This window comes from Python bivittatus, unplaced genomic scaffold (assembly GCF_059951505.1).
Source record: "Python bivittatus isolate LINGU-HERP-01145 unplaced genomic scaffold, Pbiv_v1 ctg000200_np1212, whole genome shotgun sequence".
NCBI classification, from domain to species: domain Eukaryota; kingdom Metazoa; phylum Chordata; class Lepidosauria; order Squamata; family Pythonidae; genus Python; species Python bivittatus.
The window spans coordinates 5,346,228-5,366,999 of NW_028277040.1; the positions used below are offsets into that span (position 1 = coordinate 5,346,228).

At 40.1% G+C, this 20,772-nt stretch overlaps 1 protein-coding gene and 1 long non-coding RNA gene across 9 annotated transcripts in view; one reads left to right on the forward strand and one right to left on the reverse strand.

Moving 5' to 3' along the window:
• LOC148216527 (uncharacterized) overlaps positions 1–20,181 on the forward strand; it is a 75,022-nt gene extending 54,841 nt beyond the window's left edge. The window contains exons 2-4 of the long non-coding RNA XR_015795180.1: positions 3,908–3,976; positions 9,542–9,662; positions 16,746–20,181. This is a non-coding gene — a long non-coding RNA (uncharacterized LOC148216527). The remainder of the gene's footprint in view (positions 1–3,907; positions 3,977–9,541; positions 9,663–16,745) is intronic.
• NRP2 (neuropilin 2) overlaps positions 1–20,772 on the reverse strand; it is a 188,339-nt gene that overhangs the window by 31,854 nt on the left and 135,713 nt on the right. For 6 of the 8 annotated variants that reach the window (XM_088135629.1, XM_088135630.1, XM_088135631.1 and 3 more), the window contains exon 15: positions 15,252–15,296. In XM_088135629.1, the coding sequence (XP_087991755.1) occupies positions 15,252–15,296 (45 nt within the window). Of the gene's footprint in view, positions 1–3,493; positions 6,265–15,251; positions 15,297–20,772 lie in introns of those variants that run through there. The other 2 variants (XM_088135633.1, XM_088135634.1) reach the window with 1 other exon arrangement.

A 20,772-nucleotide genomic window follows, 5' to 3' on the forward strand; every position in this document is an offset into this window, starting at 1 on the left:
AATCAGAAGCACAGAGGACAGTGCTGGGAAAGGAACAATTACTATGGGTTCACAGAATACTTCTTTCTCAAGGTTATATTCTGGGCATCTGATTAAATGATCTGTGCTCCAAGAAAGTATATCCCAAAATAATCTTTAAGGTGCCACACAACTCTTTCAATGGAGTGATTTCTACTAGTTTGCCATTGTGTAAAAGGGAACACTGCAGCACTTACTCTTTTCCAATTGCTTACCATTTCAGTGTTTGATCCTCAGTTCCACCTCCCTTCAGTATCTTGAATTGGAACCATGTCATCATTTTTATCCAAATGTCATCTGGGCACATGTTTGCACCCATGAGCTTCGCTATTTAAAAATGAGAGCCATTTGAACTCTGATCTCAGCATGGCTTGGGATGTTAACTTTTTAGAGTTTCTCTAACTACCAGTATTTGTTCCTCTGGGCTGTTTTTATCTCCAGTGTAATCAGTCAAACTGTTTGGGGAAATTCTGGCTAAGGTGACTAAAGACTAGAAAATCATGAAAATGAATACCTACTGAAAAATGACCATTTGCATTCTCCTTTAATACTTTATGCATCTGCAGACAATACTAAAAATGAAAACGAATTGCTCTGATGAATTGATAGAATTTGCAGAATGTAAAAATTTTTGAAAGAAGACTTTTAAAGCGTTATGAATTATTTAGATCCATTCACTGGATTCAGACAACACATTCAAGATGATTTTTCAGTTAGTCATTTGCCAATGGAAAGATACAGCACAGTTTAGATGAACTATGAATCGCTTCTTGTGCAGTTTAGTCCTGAAATGTGAAGTCTGGAACATAGTGCTTCTTAGAAATGGAATAAAGGTTCAGAAGAATTGGGCTTTTAATACAAATATTTTGTTAATTCTTGGTTTAAGCTGCAAATTCTCCCCAACCATAATGAATTTAACCCCTCTAGAGGTTAACTACTAGAATGCGTGATGGGCTAGCAGTGTGATACCCAGAAGCCTTTCCCTTCTTCCGGAGTTGTATCCCTCTTCCGGAGTTGACACATTTGTTGCCTTTGCTAACACTACTTGAAACATCACCTGATTTCATATAACTATGTTAGTATAAATAAATTACATACTTAAAAAAAAACCCCAAAACCTTTAATGAACTTACAGCCCTACAGTACATGAATGGCTATGGGAGATATTGCCTTGAAATAACGGTACACAATCTGAGGGCCCAGAGCAGTGTGCGGGCCCCAGATCTTGGATGCTGCTCCCCTCTAAATGTGGCTGCCATTTTTTAAAAATAACAGGTGTTATTAAATACAAATGGAGTAATCATATTATTTTTATTTAAGTCATGGAAGTTGAATTACAACTAGATTGAATTCAAATTAATTTAAGTTTTGTTTTGCGTCCACTGGGTTGTTTGAATGTGGGCCCTTGGTATGATTATGTACAACCCAGGCTATTGATCCTGGAATCAAATGTTTGCATAGAACCCCTGAAGATTCTCTATTCTATCATCTATTGGTCTTTGACCAAAATAAAATTAGATTGACTATTCTATCATCCTTCTATAAAAAAATTATCTGAAATATGCTACTTCCTCTAAGAAATGCCACTACATTTACTGAAAGTATTCTGGCTTTTCCTGAAATTCCTTTTTTTTTTTTTTTGGCTTTGATATGGAATCCCAGATTAACTTCATTTTTAATTTCAATAGCAAATATCCCACCAAAGTCACCTTTCTTTGATGTGTGAGTTTTATCCCACTACTCTGAGGGACTGCACAGTGCAATAAATAATATCTTAAAATTGAGACAGCACCCCATGTCTCAATATTAATCTATTTAGATCCCTGCACATTTTCAAGTGGCCAAATGCCCAATATTATAGTGAAGCTTTTGTTTTATTTTTTTTAAAAAAACCCTCTGATGGGCAAGCTGGCCTGATACCCAGCTTAATTAGCAAAGATTTTTCAAATGTGCTTTTGGAAAGGTAGCTCCATGCCTTATTTTGCAACTGCAATCCCATGAGACAATTTGAAATGATGTGTCTCATCTCCTGGGTATCTTCTCCAGGGAAATCTAGTATAATCATAATCAGCAACTAAACACTTTAGCAAATCCCAAATGTATCTTATGAATTGGCTCAGTTGATCAAGATGACTACATTCCTAACAAGCAATGACAGAAAGGAAAAACAAAAAAAAACCCACAGGAATCTTTTATTAAAGCCTCAATCTTCTACATAAATGATGTGTGATCTTATGTTAAGATTACGCAGCAAAAGGTCTTCTAAATAATGACCAAAGCTCAATCTAGAATACCTCCTTGTTTTTCTTTTCCAGATGTGTGATGAATATAATTATTCATCAGTAATAGACCCTCTATATATGATCACAGCCATGCTCCTTCAGAAATTAATATCAGTTCAGTGATCCAATATTGAAAAACAGGATTCAATCTCAGTTTCAAATGAAGTCAGACTGTTAAAAGAGAGAAGATCCAATCCCATGTCAATCTGCATTTCCTCATCCTAAAGATGTTACAAGAATTGCAGCAATTCATGGCAGACATTCATTATTTCTAGCTATTACCAGTTTTCACTGTGCTGCATCTTAAATTGCCTAAGAAAGGAACTTGGTAAATCAAATTCTGTATTTGGGCATAGAGCTACAACATGCTTTATCGAAGGGAGAGGTGGTGCTATACAGTACTGCAGATCAACTTCTGTGAACAGGATATGCATATACTGATCTGCAGTCTTTATTCTTTCTCTTCTCATAAGATAGACTACTCACATGAAGAGCCTTAAAAGTAAGATTTAATGAAGAAACCTGCCTTCAAGTGGTAATGGTAGTGGGTAATGGAAGCTTATACAGCACCAGTTTTACTGAGAGAACTCATCTGCTGAAGAATGGTAGGCTGAACCCAGAGGCATACCACAATATTAGACCTACTAACTAGATCAGATCATTTAGCTTTTTGGTAGGGAGAAATTTAAACTTGAACAAATTTGCGAATGATCTCATGCATATAAAATCAATCCAAACCACCACTCCTTCACTTCATATCATAGGTTTTAATCTATTTAAGTCTCCAAAGTAGAGTGTTTGAAGTCTTCCTACAGAGATAAGAGCTCCATACTGACTCAACAGGTGGACAGAGACCTGTAGCCAGTTTTTGCTGTACCACTGATAATCTTAATCAGGCTTCCTGTCTTGCTTTTCTATAAAGTTGCAGTCCATAATAACTTCAGACATGGTTGTGATAATGCAGGAAATTTAAGCAGCTACAATTTCTCCTGGTTTGTTTCCAAATTTTGTGATATTATTTTACCTTCTGCCTTTCCGTCAGTTCTCCCTCTCTGAATTGTCTTGAGGGAGGAGGGGACAATAGATACTTAGAAAAATATGTATATGTATAAAGCATTAGAAACATAGTTGGTTCAAATACATTGTTCATAAGATTCAGAAGAGAGATAAAGAAGAAAACAGATCTATGTATAAAAATATCATCATTTTATTACATTCCACACAATACATTGTCAAGAATTTCAAAATTCCACAAGATATTTTCACACACAGGCAACTGAGTGATGCTGACAGTGTCACAGCTGTAGGGGGAGGAGTGAAAGGTGATGGTAAGAATTTGGGGTGGGCAGGTGAATCTTTGGTGAATTTTTAAAAATGGGGTATCCCAATCAGGTTAAATACATCCAGACTGAGTATATGTTACTCAAGGTGAAATATAGAATACTCTTGGATATATTGCTGAGGGGGGGGGGGGGAGTGCAAAATCAAGAAAACCAATGGGAGGGTACAATTTAAACAGACCATTATTTTGCATTGGGGATTTCCTATGACAAGTACCACAGTTACAGAAAGTCAAGATACTTGCTAACATATGACTTCCATTCTAGAAGAAGTTTTCCTGGGGCCTACAAAACCAAAGGACTAAAAACCAAAAAAGAGCAAGCCCATCTTAAGAGGTGATAATGAATATTTTCTGAAATATGAGCTTTCCTTGTTCCATGGCCCTCCTTGAAGAAGGTCCACTCCCTCCCCATTTTGAGATAACAGATGTGTGATCACCTTTTGCTCTCACACGTCCCTCCTATCAGCACACACCCTCCTTTTTTCCCCCACTATGCACTTTCAAGAACAATTTCTGCATTAAACAGCACTGTGTGGCATTACCCCAGCTTAAGCAAGCACCTTGGCAGAATCCATTTGCTACATGCACGAGAGCAGGCTACCTGAATAACACAGGGTGGAAGGATATGACAGACATCTCTAGATAAAGCGTGCCTCTGACAGAGGATCCCCAGCTGCTTTCGTGACCTTTGCTAACCTCACGTAAATGTGGGAGTCCATTTGTTTGGAATCTGTCTTGCACAATTCAATCAGTGGGAATTGTTCAAGGGAGCACCAGTTTTATTGCACAAGTCTCATCAATTTCTTGAGGGTACCCCCAGGGGAACACTCCCACAGTCTTAAACCCCCAGTACAATAATATTACTGCTATATATTTCTGTTTCCGTGAAGGCAAAAGGATGAATGGCAGTTTGAAGGAAGATGTAGCAACAATTAGTCATGACTGGATGTTTTTCAAAAAAGCAAAAACTGTTGGAAAATAGCATTCCATGGAGATGTATTTTGCTTGAAAATATATCTGATGGAACAATTCCAACCACCTTTGTGTATTGTAATGTGTTAGTCCATATAAGGCATTTCCATCGCATTACTTCAGAGCAAATCAATAAAGAGAGTCTTACTGAGAATTCCTTTATGCCTCTTTCATTAAAAGATGCAAAGATATCTGGATCTTAGTAGGCCCTTATTCTGGGAGCTTTAGCTGACAGATGCTACTACCAACATCTTAAGAAGCAACATGACAACAAATGCAGACTGTGTCAATCAGCCACTAATGTGAACTTGGAGAGAGAAAACAGAAAAAACTGTTCTTTGTCTTTTGCAAATTATTAGTAAAATACAAGGGGAAAAAAAATCCTTACTCTCACCAAAAAAACAAAACAAAAACAAAAACAAAAAACCCTAAGTATCACTAGGAGTGAGGTTCACTAATCAAATTAAATAAACCTCCAATTTATGGAGCTACATTTTCCAAATCCTTAGAGGTACTGATATCTATGCATTACTCTAAGGCTGGGTTTAGCAGATAAACTGAACATTCATTATGAGCTTCTCTTTTTTATAAGGCAACTTCAAAAAGATTTGTTTTGTTGAGGGATTAATTCCACTACCAAAACAATGGCTATGTTTTCTTGATGTCCAGGAACGCAACACTGCACGCTCTGAGTTTTGACCATCACCAAGCCTTTCTGGGTTCTTCCCATTCTCCACAGTGATTCTTCCTTTCCCTTTTTGGCTTGCCATGCTTAATTTGTCTTGGGCCAAGCCTTTCCTTTTTTCACCAGCCTGACCCAGCTGACATTCTTAAAGGATCTCAGTCATAAACCCAGCCAGAGCTAGCTAAGGCAACAAAAAACATTGTTCACTTCGCCAAGGAAACAAATCAGTGTCTTCGGCTTTAAAAAGGTATTCCAGGAAGAAAGCCAGAATGGTACACGCAAGTCCTAAATAATCTTTCCAGGGAGCCATCCAGCCAGTATCACACACATGCACACTTACATACATATAGATATAGATATACAAGCGCACACACCTATTCTCTTGCATACCTCTCATGACTTGCCCTTGAGTTTCCTTGCAAGGTGTCTACTGGATAAAACCCAAAATCAAGTCTTTGAAAATAAAAATAAAGGAGCATTCACTTTCAAAGAGATGGGGGAACTGAGTCTCTTCCAAGATGCAGCATTATAGTTTAAGAGTTTGTCAAAGAACAAGGGGTTGGGAGGAAGAGATATCTTGAGTTCACATATATGTTGGGCAAGGAGAAAAGTGCAAAATTGAGGCAACATATCTGAAGTCTGTTTTTTTTGTTTGTTTAAAAGGATTGTGTTCCTGTTCCATTCTCAGCAATGCGAGCTGCGATCTTGCTCTAGTTTTATTGTTAAGGTCGGCTCCACAGCCAGAGGGGCCCCGTTGGCATAGTGGGAGGTTTTGTAGGTGATGGAGTGATCACTCTTCTTGGCCGCATAGCGGAACCGGTGGTAGTGGAGCACAAGGGCCAGCGCGACGGAGACCAGAACCAGAACAGCACCTCCGGCGGCCATAACGTAATACCAGTAGGCTGGGATGGGCTGCACTGACACCGTGTCCACTGTGGGCTCGCTCCCTGGCAGAAGGGTGCCCCCTGGGGGAGAGACAGAAGAATGTTGCTAGGTGGGAGGCATGCAGGTGGATTAAAAACAACAAGCACACATATACACACACACATACACATGCTCTGAGAAATTCTGTGCAATTTAAACAAGGTCTTGCATGAACGACAAGGTCTTGCATGTGGGAACATAACTTGGATTTTGACAAGCAGGCAAATTAAAGCATTTCATTAATAGGGGGAGGGGGAAATGATGTAAATTTTGTTAATAGCCATTATCCTTGATAGGAACAGGCCCCTCCACCCCCTCTCCAATCAGCCCCGTCTAGCAGCAATATGGTATTTGTTTGTCAAGCGGTGACAAAACATATCACCATTTTAAACAAGTGACAAGAGTTTAATTGCAAAGTATGAAGAAGGTTGTGACAGGATTACAGAAAAGATACTAGAGAGGAAAAACATGCTTCATTACTTTGGGAAAAGAAAATGGAAAAGAAGCTGTGCTTTCACAGGCCATCATGCTCCAAGATTTTAGAAGTATTCCCCAAGCCAGCACCAGCCTTTGGAATAGAGCAGAACACAGAAAATCCATTTCACGATTCTAGCATGACTTTCCAATTCACGGCTAATCAGGAATGGACTTATGGCACAATTTAATGTATATCCGCTCAAAAATAAATTCCACTGTACTTTTCAACAGGGCTTACTCCATAATAAGTGCATCTAGGACTATAAGCTAAATATAACTTGTATAATATTAGCTTTACACTGATATCTGCTACAAACTCTATATTTAGGCTGTATTCTTGTCTCAGATTTTTTGACTTTCCCATGTCCCTCTTTTTTCTGGAATGTCTGAACGACTCTCCTTAGTCTGAACTAAAGATATATTCTAAAGCTGTCTATCAAATTAACTAGTATGTTAAGCAATATTAGATTTATTCCCTCATCTACCTCCCTCTTCCATATCACTGCCTAGATGGATTCCCATGCCTTGATAGTTCAAGGCACTGCAATCCACACTGTTATTGGGTAGCTCATACACCACCCCCAGTGAAAATCCTTTCTGTTCTATAGGTTAGGAAAGCTAGAAACGGCGATATACATTTCCCTCTTCTGCCTTCTTCAATGTCAATGCAACACTGATTTCAGCTATTTTAAGAAATCAGCCAGGCAAAGCTTTGCATTTTATCTATCTTGCCTTTTACAAGATCAAAAAAGGAGTGTTTCCTGTAATGTAGCTAAATTTTGGGCTATTATCTGCTCCACATGTCATAAATATGAGGTCAAAGGTGAATTATTGCTCAAGTAAGGGGGATGTACTAGCAGGCTTCAGAAAGGTTTTATGTTAATATATATCAGTATGTTCTGAGCTACATCTATATAACTGGGAAATTACATTTATGAACATATATTAATCACTGGTTCTATATTTTCATCATAATAAATTGGAAAAGTTTCACTGAATGCAATTGAATTTCCTTCTTAAAAGATAGGTATAAGATAATACCGAGTTCATTAACTGTATATTTTTAACCAAGTAATCAGTTAAACTTAAATAAATGACTATATAAGCCAACTTTTTGATGTAAATGCTTTTTGGGGGGAGCTAAAGAATATGTCAGATAAAACTTATAATTTAATAAGTGAAAACTAGCATTTATTAGAAGAAAAATCTCTCTTCTTTATTTCCTACAGACATAATAGTATGGACTTCAGTAGAAATTCTCTCCAATTAACATTTTCATCACTAATTAATTTCACTTCCAGTTGATCAATTCAATTTAAGTTGACTAAATATACAAATTAAAACAATCAGAGCTTACTTATGTCCCTATATCTAGATGTATTGTTCATGTAATCAGGACTATTTGGTATGAATCAAATATGCACAAATAAATAAATAAATAAATAAACCCACCACTTTGCTAGAATCATTGCCTAAAATGCTGAACAGCACAATGGACCTTAGTCCAAATAAGCCAGTGTAAATATCAGTCTCTGAGATGCTATTTCAGAAATGCCAGCCAAGCACCTCTTATAGTCCCCTTACTCCATCTCATAGGGTGACAACCATTCTCCTCAGTCATAAGTTGGCATTGGGAGACCAAGCATCATCATTGTTAACAGCCTGGGAGATAACCTAGGACTGAGATCTCCAGTGTGGTACCTGTGGACATCTCTTCCTCTGGTGTCGAGCATCCTCCCAGCAAATTCCATCTTGTCATTAAATGATAATTAAAACAAAAAAAGAAAGTAGGGGCAATTTGCCTTTCTCAGATTTTCCAGCAGCTACCCCCTTAGGCAGGTTTATAAAGGCTCTAAATATTCAATCCTCATTTTAATGCAAGGTACCTGTTGATACATTGCTTTATGGTTATGTTGTTTCAAATGTACAGCTATTCCAGGATGGGGTTTAAAACAACATTCAGAGCACAGACTTTTCCAGAAGCAGAAAATGAGCAGTCACCTAGATATTTGTGATAGAAATGTATAATCTCTCTACCTCACACACACACACACTAGAAGCCATCAGCATAACCACCAGCAAGTGACCTTCCATCTCTGCTGAAAAGCCATTTATTGGAAGGAGTAATGAAAGGAGACCTTTCTGCTCACCCTCCATCCCAACAACAGAATGGAATCAGTCAGTGGGAGAACGTGCAACAAAGCTTCCACTGAGCCTGTTCCAGACATAGCTAGAGAGCCTTGAATGTCAAGACCCTCCAGAGAAGGTATCAGCTTGCAGGATCCTCTTCCCCACCCCACCAAAAAAGGGTGGTGGTGTGGGGGAGCAAGGAGACTGTTGCTGTCTATCTTCTTTCTTCATCAACTCACAGTATTGGGAAACGGAATGCTTGATTGTCTCCAATTATTTCTGTGAAGAAGTCTGAAAGGCTGTGTCTCAGGTAATATGACACCAAGGAGTGGCTGGCTTTCCTCACCTTCAGCTGTCTCTCTGCCCCTTCCACCATTTTATTAAGATACTTTTTTCATCTTATCCCACCTTTCATGAGATATAAATTTGTTGGAGGGGGGACCTAAAACCTGGAGTTAATAAGGACCAAAGTCTTAAGTCTAGTGATCTTATCCTCAGGGTAAGGCCCTGATATCACAATTCCGGATGAAGTCTACTTATGAATGCCTACTGTCTCCATTAACATTCCAAACATTCCATGTAAACTCTGACTATGCAGACTAAACCCTTAAGTTTAGTTCTAAGTTCTAAGAAGGTGGAATGTTTCTCTGATCTTTAAACTAGATTTATAAAGATATTTTGGTAATGTGGCTTTTTTCTTCTATTTAACAGGAACTTTGCTTTTTGTTTCCCTCATGAACTTATCTGATCCTGATCACTATAAACAACAAGCAGAAGGAAATGATTCTGCAAAGAACTCCAGAAGATACAGCCAACAGACATATGGAAACCTGTGAGTGGTCTGGGGACAAGGATTTAGATGCAAGCAGTCAACGGGCAATCACCATAGATCAGCCATCCAACAGAGCAAATAAATACTTTGGGGTGACAATGTACTCTAAGAAGGTCCAGAGCCCTGCTGAACCCTTATATCCTTCCTTTCTCCCTGCTGGGAAAATTCAAGCTGCTGTGGATCCCTACCCAACTTCTCTACTTCCTTTACTCTTTCCTAAACAATATATACCAAAGGCTTGTTTACTTTTTTAGTGGAAATTTTGCCTTGCATCAAATACCAAGATGAGAAGTGTAGAAAGAACACCACAAAAACAAACCTGAGCAATAAAGTTGCTCATCATCTTTGGAAGGATGAACAAGGAGAAACTATCCTGCAGCACACTGAACAATGTAAACATCTCCACTCAATCTCTTGCTTTGCCACCCAGGTAGCAAAAGAACAAAACACAAATGACAGCTTCATTACTAGTCACCTGTAACCAATTCATTGGTACTTTATTGCCAATTTTAAGTTTAGATGCAGCAAGTTTCCACCATCCCCAAAGTCAAGGATCCATACTGATTCAAGACAAAGCCTGTCTTTCTCCCACAAACCTATGCAGGGCTCTACTCTACTGGAAATGTCTGTCCTTGCTGTTTCATCTGCTCTCACCCTAGACATGCCAGAAACCAAGGAAGAGAAATGTGGAATCCATATTCAGTGGGTGTATAGGGCTGGGGGTGTCATGGTCTTCTGAATCTGTTCAAAAGGAAGGGTGTTAAAATGTTTTGTGAAAAGAACTTATTAAGACCCAAATAAGGCAGGCCACCAACAGAAAATGTAACCTCTTCCTCTTCTGTTGCACATGCATAATTTGTTGGGTAGAATCTGAACACTGGAAATAAAGCTGCATAGAGGATTTTAAACAAAATTGTCTGTTCTAGATGACAGTGCTGCTTTGGGTGGCTTCAATTGTACTTTGATCATGCTTACAGTTAAGCATATTTTCTTAAAATAGGGGTAGTGCCACAATCTTCTCAGAATTGGATCAAGCCCCCAGCCATCTTCTGTCATATATAGAAGGATAAATATAGTATATGAGCATCTGAAGCCACTGTTCTTTTTCTTCTAATCCCTTTCTGTTCTCTAATATGACTAATCTGGAGCAATAGGTTTGAGTCTACCACCCTGCTGCTATTTTCAGCTAAACACTGTAGTATGTTATGGAACATCATATTCTACCCTGCCCTGGGTAAAGAGAGGGGGAAGCTCTTCTCCATGGCTTTCCTTTAGTTCTGCCATTTACAACTATGATGTAGGAATAAACACAAAGGATTTTAGTTGAAAATGGCAGATCCATGTTGCAACGTAAAGGATGGGTGGAGAAGAGCTCACCACAAGGGTGTGAAATAGCAAGGCTAGCATACAGAACAGGTGAAGGCTCGGGAATTACTGCTAGTGCTGCCTGTGTCAGCACTTGGTGTGATAGAGTGTTGTCTTCCATCAGCAGAAAACAGCTCCTTGTATATTGTCCTTTAAGATGATGGGCATTTTCTCTCAGACTAAAGGGAAGGTGGGAAAATAGCAGCAGGAAGGAAAAGAAAAAAAAAACCCTGTAGTGCTAAAAAGAAAGCATCGACATAAGTAGTTCAAGCTGTTGGAAGGCTTCCTGTGGCATCTAGTTCCTTACATATTGCATTTTCAAGATGGGCACTTTACATTCTTCTATTTAAAGCACATACCTAAATATGCCAAACACAGATAGGACAAGCAGGTATTTGAAAACACACACCTCTTCCTGTGTACACTTAAAAGCAAACACAGATTTGTTGTTAAGCAATGGATAAACTGAAAATGTCTGGCTGCTACTTAGAGACTGCCCTCATATCCTCAGATTGTCAGTGGGGTGAGAAATTAGAAAACGGAGACTTTTTTCCATTGGTTCTCCCTGCACTCAGTTTAGTAGCACACCTGGCAGGAAAGAATACAACATGGGAGGCAAGGAGAGGAGAACTGTGGGCTGGGTGGCTCGCTTGCATGTGTGCATGAAACAAAATTTCTTTGCTTCCTCATGCACAGGCAAGTTTAAAGGCATTGGGGGAAATCTTGCTCTCTCTCTCAAAAGATTTGCATGGTCCTTTCTAAGAGAGAATCAGTCTGTGAAAGTCTTCCTATCTTTGTCCATGGGACCACATACGAATCACTCAAACTGATGCTGAAGTGGAGAAATTCTGCTTTTCGGATTAAGGTGCTTCATGTGGGAAACACGCAGAGCGAAAGTGTGTTCGGCTATTCTCCTAATATCTGTCCTTCAGGATGTACAATTACAGTATATATGTTCAACAAAATTATTTTTAGGCCAGGACTATTTTCAGTAAGCACAGAGTAGGCTCCCCTCCCCATCTTTTCAGGAGTAGCTAGGAATTTTAATTTGTTTGACTTTTTGCATAAAGAATAAGGAGAATCCAATAATTATTTGTAAGGCAGACTGACAAATGTTCACTTTGAAAGTGGGGATTCACAAGACTACACATTTATCCATAAAAATAAAGGACAGCAAAATAAAGTAAGTTCCTGCACATAGAAGATTCAGGTTGTCAAGGAAAATATAAGGTTGGACCTTACTTCATGACATCTAAGCTTTTAAACAACATAGAGGGAATGTTTACATAGAAGAGCATTTATGCATATGAATCCTCACCTGTAGCCTAAGGAAATACAGTCCAGACTTCTCCCAGAAAAGTGTGGGTGGGGGGGTGGGGGGGTGGAGGATGAGTTAGACCTCAGGCCTTGTCGTTCTCCCATTGGGAAGAAAAGGTATCAGTAGCTCTGCACACCAGTGTATCCCCTTTGAGAAATACAAAAGCTACTTTTCCTGCCCAATAGACACTATTCTTCTCATTTACTACAAGTACTCAGAACAAAGGTTCATCACTCAGATACACTGCATTCTAAACCAGGATGGGTAAGTCGCCCTGCTCCAACAGACTTTTAAACCAGTCCTGTTTAAAACGTAACACAATACCCAAATCTATTCTAACAGAATATGTATTAGTCTGAGCCAAAAGTTTGCCAGTATCCCCTGTCCATTCTATATAATGGGGCTGCAATAGCAAATGTTAAAAGGCTAATAGATGCAGTAGGATGCAAGTAACCATATTACACATTGCAGTTATCTGTCATCAATCAACAAACCTGTAGAAGGATCGTAATTCAATTCATTTGCCTTGAAGCATCTATATAGCATCTTTGCAATATCAACATAATGGTCGCAATCGCTATGCACAAAAACAACAAAATTTGGTATTAGACTATAAGGCTACTTTCCATTGGGAAAATAATAAATAAGCCAACAAAATCCTGAGCACTGAAATCCTGCCAAGATGGCTGCACAACTTTCTACTTTAACTTCAGAGCAAAGTAAAATGTTTTGAAGGTCAATATACCTCTCATCCTTGGCTGTAGCAGACTTTCTACTGGGCTCTAAATCTTAATGCAGAAGGACTTTGCAAACTATTTTCCAAAACCAAGCCAGCTTCTCCCAACTACTGAAAATACATCTCTTCTGGAAGTCACAGCCAGCAATGTCTGGCAATATGTTGCCAATAACCTGAAATGGCTCAAAGAAGAACTATCTATCCATTAATCAGTGCAACAAAAATGATTTAATCTACACTGAAAGCTTTTGGAAACGAATCCTCCTTCCTTTTGGCCACACTAGAGTTTTGCATTTGACAAGTGAAAGGCAGAAAGCCTTGCAAAGCAAAACAAAATGAAAATTTTCCCCAGATTAAAAAAGAGATGCTTTGCTTCCCTCCCCCACCCTTCCTGATCTACACACAACAATACATCTCCACTGATTCAGAATCAAGTTTAATGAGCAGGACAATCTCCCTGCATTCCTTTCCCCTTTTGCTTCCTTCTACGGGTTTTATCAATCTAAGCCATCCCATTTTCTTTTCTTCAGGCCAGCATTAAGCTATTAAATGCACCATTTCACCCTTCTTCTCTCTGACTAAATGTCAGCCTTCAAACTCAGGGTGACAGCTGTTCCTCTGCTTCGGTTCCCTCCTCCCCTACCTTCCATGGTCCCTGCCTTGGCACTTGTTGGTTGAAAACATGATGCTAAATATTCATCACTGCCACCTCATTGCACTTCTAATTCACTCTGATTTGGGGGTTAAGCCTCTCTGTGGTGGCCATTTATTCCCCCATCTTATATCTTAAAGCTTCACTGCTTCTTACTTGGTGTTGCAGAGGGAGAGGACTTCATTTGCATCTTTATGATCTCTATTATTAGGTGGTCCAATTTCTAATACAGCTAGATGTAACTTCTGTACTAGTCCTGCAATGCAGCTTTAGCATTCTTACAGTTCAGGTCTGGGTGACAACTTTACAACAACCACATTTATTTTTATCCATGTTTACTAGTGGCTAGTGTAGGATTACCATATCTGGGCTGCAAAAATCTGCATGGCCACTAGTTGGGAGCAAAGAGTTATAGAAAAACTCTTTATGCCGCCCTTTAATGGTCTTCTGGATTTCTGCAACCCCAACAAGATAGCCCTAAGCAAGGCCACAGCACACGAAGAAGGCTTTTCGGGTTGCTTTTGTGATACTACTAACCTTTTTTTTTCTTCTTTTTTTTGGGTGTGAAAAATCAATCCAAAGGTTTACACCCCTTTGTTCACTTCCTGGCAGGAAATTGAGTTCCTGCAATTTGGGCGTTTGCCCCCAAATTTTGGTGGTAGATTCTATGTGTGTTGGAAGGGGCCACATGCAGCCTTGGGTTAGTCATCACTATTAGATAACCTTTTCAAATCAGTATTTCTAGAAGAGTTTCAACTGAGCTTCACAACACAGTTAAACAGATTTTGGTTTCATCATTTCTGAACCATACAGAGAAGACACAAAATATGCCTCAGCTCCCATTCATCTTAACAAAGATACCTATGTGACCACCTTCCAAATAATCAGCGTAGGATTTGCAATCTGTACAGGCTGTCACCTTTTATGGATGCGAAAGACAGAAATTCAATGGAAGAACCATTTGCCACCCTAGTGATGCCCTAGTTGGACTTAGGCGGGATTGTCAAGAGAGAAATAGCGCTACTTTTCAAAGAGGTACAGCAGTAAGCTTCAAAGTGCCCGTTGAGCTTCCCAGGATGTTGTCCAAGTAAAAGCATGCCTGCTCTTCCCCAGAGAGATCTTCCAGCTGACATGGGGTGAGGACGCACGTACAGGCATCAGGATCCCTATCCATTTTTATTTCATTAGGATGCTAACACAAGCTAGCAGATGTGTGCAACCTTAAAAACATTCTGCAAGCATTTGTATAACTGAAACTGGCCTAAGATGACTTTTAGACATTAATCTTGTATTTTATTGGGTAAAAAGTTATACTGTTTTTCACCCTCTCACCTAGATCCTATCCAGTTCCTTACTCAAAGGCCAATGGAAACGTCTTGCATAGCAATTTTGTGTTAGTTTTGTTTGTTTGCATCTCACTTTCTGCACACACATTCATTTTTTAAGTGTTTTAAAAATCAGAAAATAAACCATGCAGTTAAAAAAAAATAAAAAAGGTGAGAAGAAGTGCATTTTTACCTGAAATTTCAAATGTGTGTTCACCAGGGAAAGCTGCAATGGGTTCTGTAAATAAAAAGAAGAGTTGGAAATTAGTGCTTCCATCAGCAAATTATAGATCCTGAAGATAGTAACCCATGTGATCACAGGGAGTATCCCAAAACCCCTAATCCTGAAGAATCTCTTTATCAATTTGTACAAGTGGCAGACAATCTATATCCTTTGTTTCGGGGGGCGGGGGAGTAAAATCTCCTGTATTCACTGAGAATAACTCTCTAAAAAAAATGTGTTTGGGGCTGCAGGCTTTCCCCGCACTAGGGTTGTGTTCCAGCAGTAGAAACACAAGTGCCATTGTATTTTCTTTTAACTTTTAGCACAGAAGATAGAATGCTGGGTGAAAACTGGTAAACTCAAGGTCTGAAACAGTGTTGGTTGTAAAGCACACAGAGTACCTCAGAGTCTCTACATCTCTCATCCTCTTCTAGCTCACAGGCTGCTTGAAGGATAGAATGGATTAACCCTGTGGATGCCATCATGGGGTCCCCAAGGAAAGACCCTCAGTTCTTATACACTGAAGATTAACATGACAAACACTGTCTTTGATTCATATCTTGGTCCCATTTGATGTAGTGAACACTTGTAGTAACACCTATAATATAGTACTTGCTAAAAGCCACTGACAAAGGTGTTGTGCCCTTTTTGAGGAATAAGGTAGAGAAGCAAAGATGACCTTTCTTCCTTTTTCCCTGCATCTCTCTCATTTTGGGAACTGTAGGTGGGGGGTTGCTTCCAGTTTTAAAAATGAGGGAATAAAATTACAAGGGTGGTAAGCAGGAGAAACTACCTATGATTAATGTTATCGATTAAGACTAAGTTGGATGTAGGAAGGCAGGATATGATAAGAAGTTTCATACATTGGAAAGCTTCCTGTAAAAAAAAGTTAACAAAAGAGAAAAAAACACCTGAGAAAGAAACTTAAGATGCGATTTATATTGTGTATCAGGAAGTGTTTTCTAAAGTACGATCTGTTGTGTACTGCAATGTCTGGGAAGTTTTTGAACAGGATCCTAGTTAGTATCTTAGAGATAGTTAGGGACATTGCTTTTTTTCTCTCAAACACAGGAATAACACGATTTTAGTGTTATATCACAAACTCCATTTATGTGCAGTTTTTTTACCACTTTAATCATTCATTCAATCAATCAATCAATCAGTCAGTCAGTCAGTCAGTCAGTCAGTCAGTCAGTCAGTCAGTCAGTCAACTTGTATGGCCACCCATCTCACTGTAGTGATTCTGGGTAGCAAACAGCAAATAAAAACAATTTTTAAAAATCTGCAACAATAAATAACATTATGTTTGGCCCCAAATCCAGATTATATGGATTGAATTTATCTTACGAATATAGACAGTAGTTTTGACAAGTTTAAGAGTGGCGGGGGGGGGGGGGACTGCAATTTCCTCCCTCTAAGCCTTCCCCGGCCTCATCCATTCTCTTTTCTATTTCTCCCCCATAGGTTTCCACAGCCTGAAGGAAATTCTGAATACTGAAACAGAAATAGATACTTAGCAGAAATAATTTGTTAGTACCAACGAGTGTATGTGTGTGTGCGTGCAACAACCAATGTGTTTCATTGATTATTTCCTGAAGAAAAATGATTGATTGATTGACTGAAGAAAAAGGAAAATATTTTTTATTATTTTTAGATGACTTCTGCATTACGTTTGGAAATGGAGTCCCTTGGTTTAACTGTGGTTTCAGTGGATGCTATGAAACTCAGCCAGCCTAAAAAAGAAAGTGACAGGTCTCTCAAAAAGAAAAATAATATTGTGAGCTATTAGATGCTTTTCTCAAGTTGAAAAGGAATTTGATTATTTCTCTGGGTTACAATATTAAAACAGAAGCTTGTCAGTTCCTTTCTATAGTTCTGTGGGGTATGTTTGTGTGTGGGTGTGTCATTATGCATGTGGCAATTCACAGATATTGTTTCACATACTGACTGATTCAACAGAACCATCAGTCAAACATATGAGCTCTGTTTTTTTTAGTAGATACTGATTTTAAAATCATACAATGAGAGAAAAACCCAAGACAAACAGGAGTTTTAGATGGGACACTTTACATTTAAAAATGGTGCAAGGAAAAAGATTAAATACTCATTCTCTCAGCCCCAAGACCCCATTTCAAATCTCCCCAGCTACTTTTATATCTTTAACAAGGTTCGCTGGAAGTTGCCGGCCAGAAATGGCTGACGCTTCAGCGGTTCGAGTCCAGCCTTCACGTTAAACAGGGTGAGCTCCTGTTTCCTCCCCAGTTCCTGTCAACCCAACAGGTCAAAAACTCACGTGAGTAGATAAATGGGTACTCTCACTCCAGTGGGAGGAAAAATGCTGGCGGCGCCTTGGAAAGGAGTCGGGAGCAGTTGCCAGTAAAACGCGAAAACTGTGCTCCCCCGAAAAGGGCGCAAAGCAACGGAAACCCCGCCTCCTGCGTGCGCCAGCTGGGCTCTGCTCTAGGAAGGAGGCTCTGGCAAACCACTTCCGAAACACTTGCCTTGAAAGCTGCAAGGACTCGTCCAAGCAGTCACTGCAGAGTCAGTAATGACTGAGCGCAGATAAAAACAAAAAAAAGTCTCTTCAAGCAGCTCCCCACTTTACCCAACAAATCAGACAGCTATGGGAACATCAGTGCAACGCTAATCCTCTGGGTAGCAAACATCTGAGCATGTAAATGGTTCTACAGAACCAGGTTCCCAAATGCTGGCAAAGACATGCTTATTTTTTATCACTGTAAACATGCCAATTGTAAATGTGTAGAAGATTCCTGAGCCATTAATGGTAACAAATACTTGCACTGCAATACTTAATTCCTAAGTCATACAATTGAGAGCCAGTGTGGTGTAGTGGGGAAGGCATCAGGCTAGAAACCGGGAGACTGTGAGTTCTAGTCCTGCCTTAGGCATGAAGCCAGCTGGGCGACCTTGGGCCAGTCACTCTCTCTCAGCTCTGAGAAGGAGGCAGTGGCAAACCACTTCTGAATTCTTGCCAAGAAACCTGCAGGGACTTGTCCAGGCAGTCACCAGGAGTTAACACTGACTTGAAGGTGTCTGTCTATCTAGAATGGCTGTGTCTTTTTGACAGAGATATAGGATCATCCCCAATCTAGTGCCATCCAGTTGTGTTGAATTTCAGCTCCCATAAGTCTCAGTTATAGTTTCCAAAGGCCAAAGTGGCAAGTATGGGAATTGATATCCAACACAACTACAGGGCACCAGATTGAGGAAAACTGTCTTAAGGCATATGCTTTGGACATGCTTAACTTATACTTAACTTAAAGTATGAAAGCAGATGTCAGTCTGAAGCTGATACGAACATAGACGTTGCTTATTACAGATGTAGAAAGTAATGAAGATGACCTTGATGGAGATATGCAGGATCCACTGCCTAGACAAAAGGGGCTGAAGCATTTTTTAAGTCCAGAACCAGATAACATTTGGAAGAAGCCCCAATTTACTGAAGAAGGAGATATAGCACAATCAGACATGCAAGATTCTGTAGAGCCAGTCTCAATAAAAGTAGCTTTAGCCTTCCTGTGGAGTTGATTTCTTGGTCTGGTCTACCTAGTGGGGCTGAATTAGGGAGGTATCTTCCTGACCACTTCTGAATGTTATCTCGTTCTGGACTTTTAAAATGTTTTAGCTCCTTTTGCATGGGTAACAGATCATCTAACAGGCTATGATATGCTCTCAAGGACAGTGTCTTTCCCATCAGCAGCTACAGGACTTCAACTACAGCTACCAAATCTGGGGTGCATAACTCCAGACAACAGTTAGGCAGCAGCCAAGAAACACAAAAAACACTGCTGCCATCTAGTGGTTGGCTGGAATTCTGCAGTCAAGATATGATAGCCTTTGTTCAACTGATGATGTCAGAAATTGAACCTGACACTCCTACAGATGCTCTACTTCTGCCTCATTTCAGTGGTTGATAGCATAAACCACAAAGATATCAAAAACGACAACACACATGGAAAGTCTTACCAAAAATGCTGTCATTCATACTTGGGCACTGATGTCTGGTGCAAGTACATGAGCTACAGCATTTGTGTGATGACGTCCGTACCCCTTTTGCCTCCATCCGTATCCCTGATCATTTTCCCACCTCCCTCTGTCCCCTGTGCCCAATCAGCTGGCAGCAAGGCCCGACGGGCAAATGGCAATTGGCTGCTTTGGAAATTTGAAATCTCTTAACAGCTTGTGGGCCTTGAGGCAAGGATGAGGAAATGACTTGGATGCCTGCTGGTGAGGCAGGGCTGGCTGGGGGTGCTGGAGGTTGACAGGTAAGCTCTCTTCCTCAAGGGAGGGGGCCCTTGGGGACATGCCAGAATGGGGAGTGGGGGTGCAGTTTTCCTCATGGTCCACTGCTTCTTTTGTTCCACCTCGCCCCAGCAAAGTGGGAAGCAGTTCTGCTGGTCAGCTGAGGAGGAGGAGGAGGAAGAGGAGGCTTCACTGGGATTCTCCAGAGGGTTGTGAGGGGAGGGTAAGTGGCACAAGCCTATATTATATGTGGAGAGGGAGGGGGGGAAGGAAGGAAGGAAGGAAGGAAGGAAGGAAGGAAGGAAGGAAGGAAGGAAGGAAGGAAGGAAGGAAGGAAGGAAGGAAGGAAGGAAGGAAGGAAGGTTGGTTTGTTTCTGACGCTCCCTGCCAGCTTCCCACAAGCAAAGTCAATGGGGAAACCGGCAGCAAGTCACAAGTTGTTCACACTCCCACTGCTTTTTTTCCCTTGGTCATTCTGTTTCTCTGTTTAGATAAGGAAATATCTCTGAAATGATGACCCAATGGGTCACAGGTTGTCTAGTGGAAGTTAAAAATATTAAAAACTTACTTTCTGGCTTGTGAATGTGATTTCTCATATCACCACACTTTCCTGGTGATTATTTCTTATTAATCAGGGGTTCTATTGATCTGATCAGCCCCTTCTAAGTATACAGTGCTAACAGATGACTAATTTTGGCTCTTGGATATTTTTCTTTGGTAACAATCTAATTATTATTATGAGCAGTCCATGCCATTGCAGAGCCACACATTAATCTCTCAGTGTGCTGATGGGAAAACCATCAGTACTGGCTTTCCCCAGGCACTCTTTCTCCCTGACTTTCTCCAGAAGGAGAGAGTAAGCTAAATGAATGGGTGAAACTTGCTCTAATGCAGCCAGGGTTCTGTCTGCTTAACAACCCTAAGATAAGATTGCTGCATGGATGATTGCTGTGCGACCTCTTGGGCACGACTACAGAAGAATAATTTGCACATAAGAGCTATTGATCCAAAATGTTATTTGTTGGAGGGCAACCCATTCCTATTAATTTTGCCCCACTGCTCCTTGCTGGCCTCTTTCTGGACAGTCATGTACATGTTGCACAGGGGGTGAGGGGGAAAAAAGATTCAGGGTGTGCTACATGGGGCCATCACCCCACAACCACCCCTGTGTACAACAACTGGCCTTCTGACTGTTTCTGGCCTACTCTAAACTCCTGGGGAGGATCGT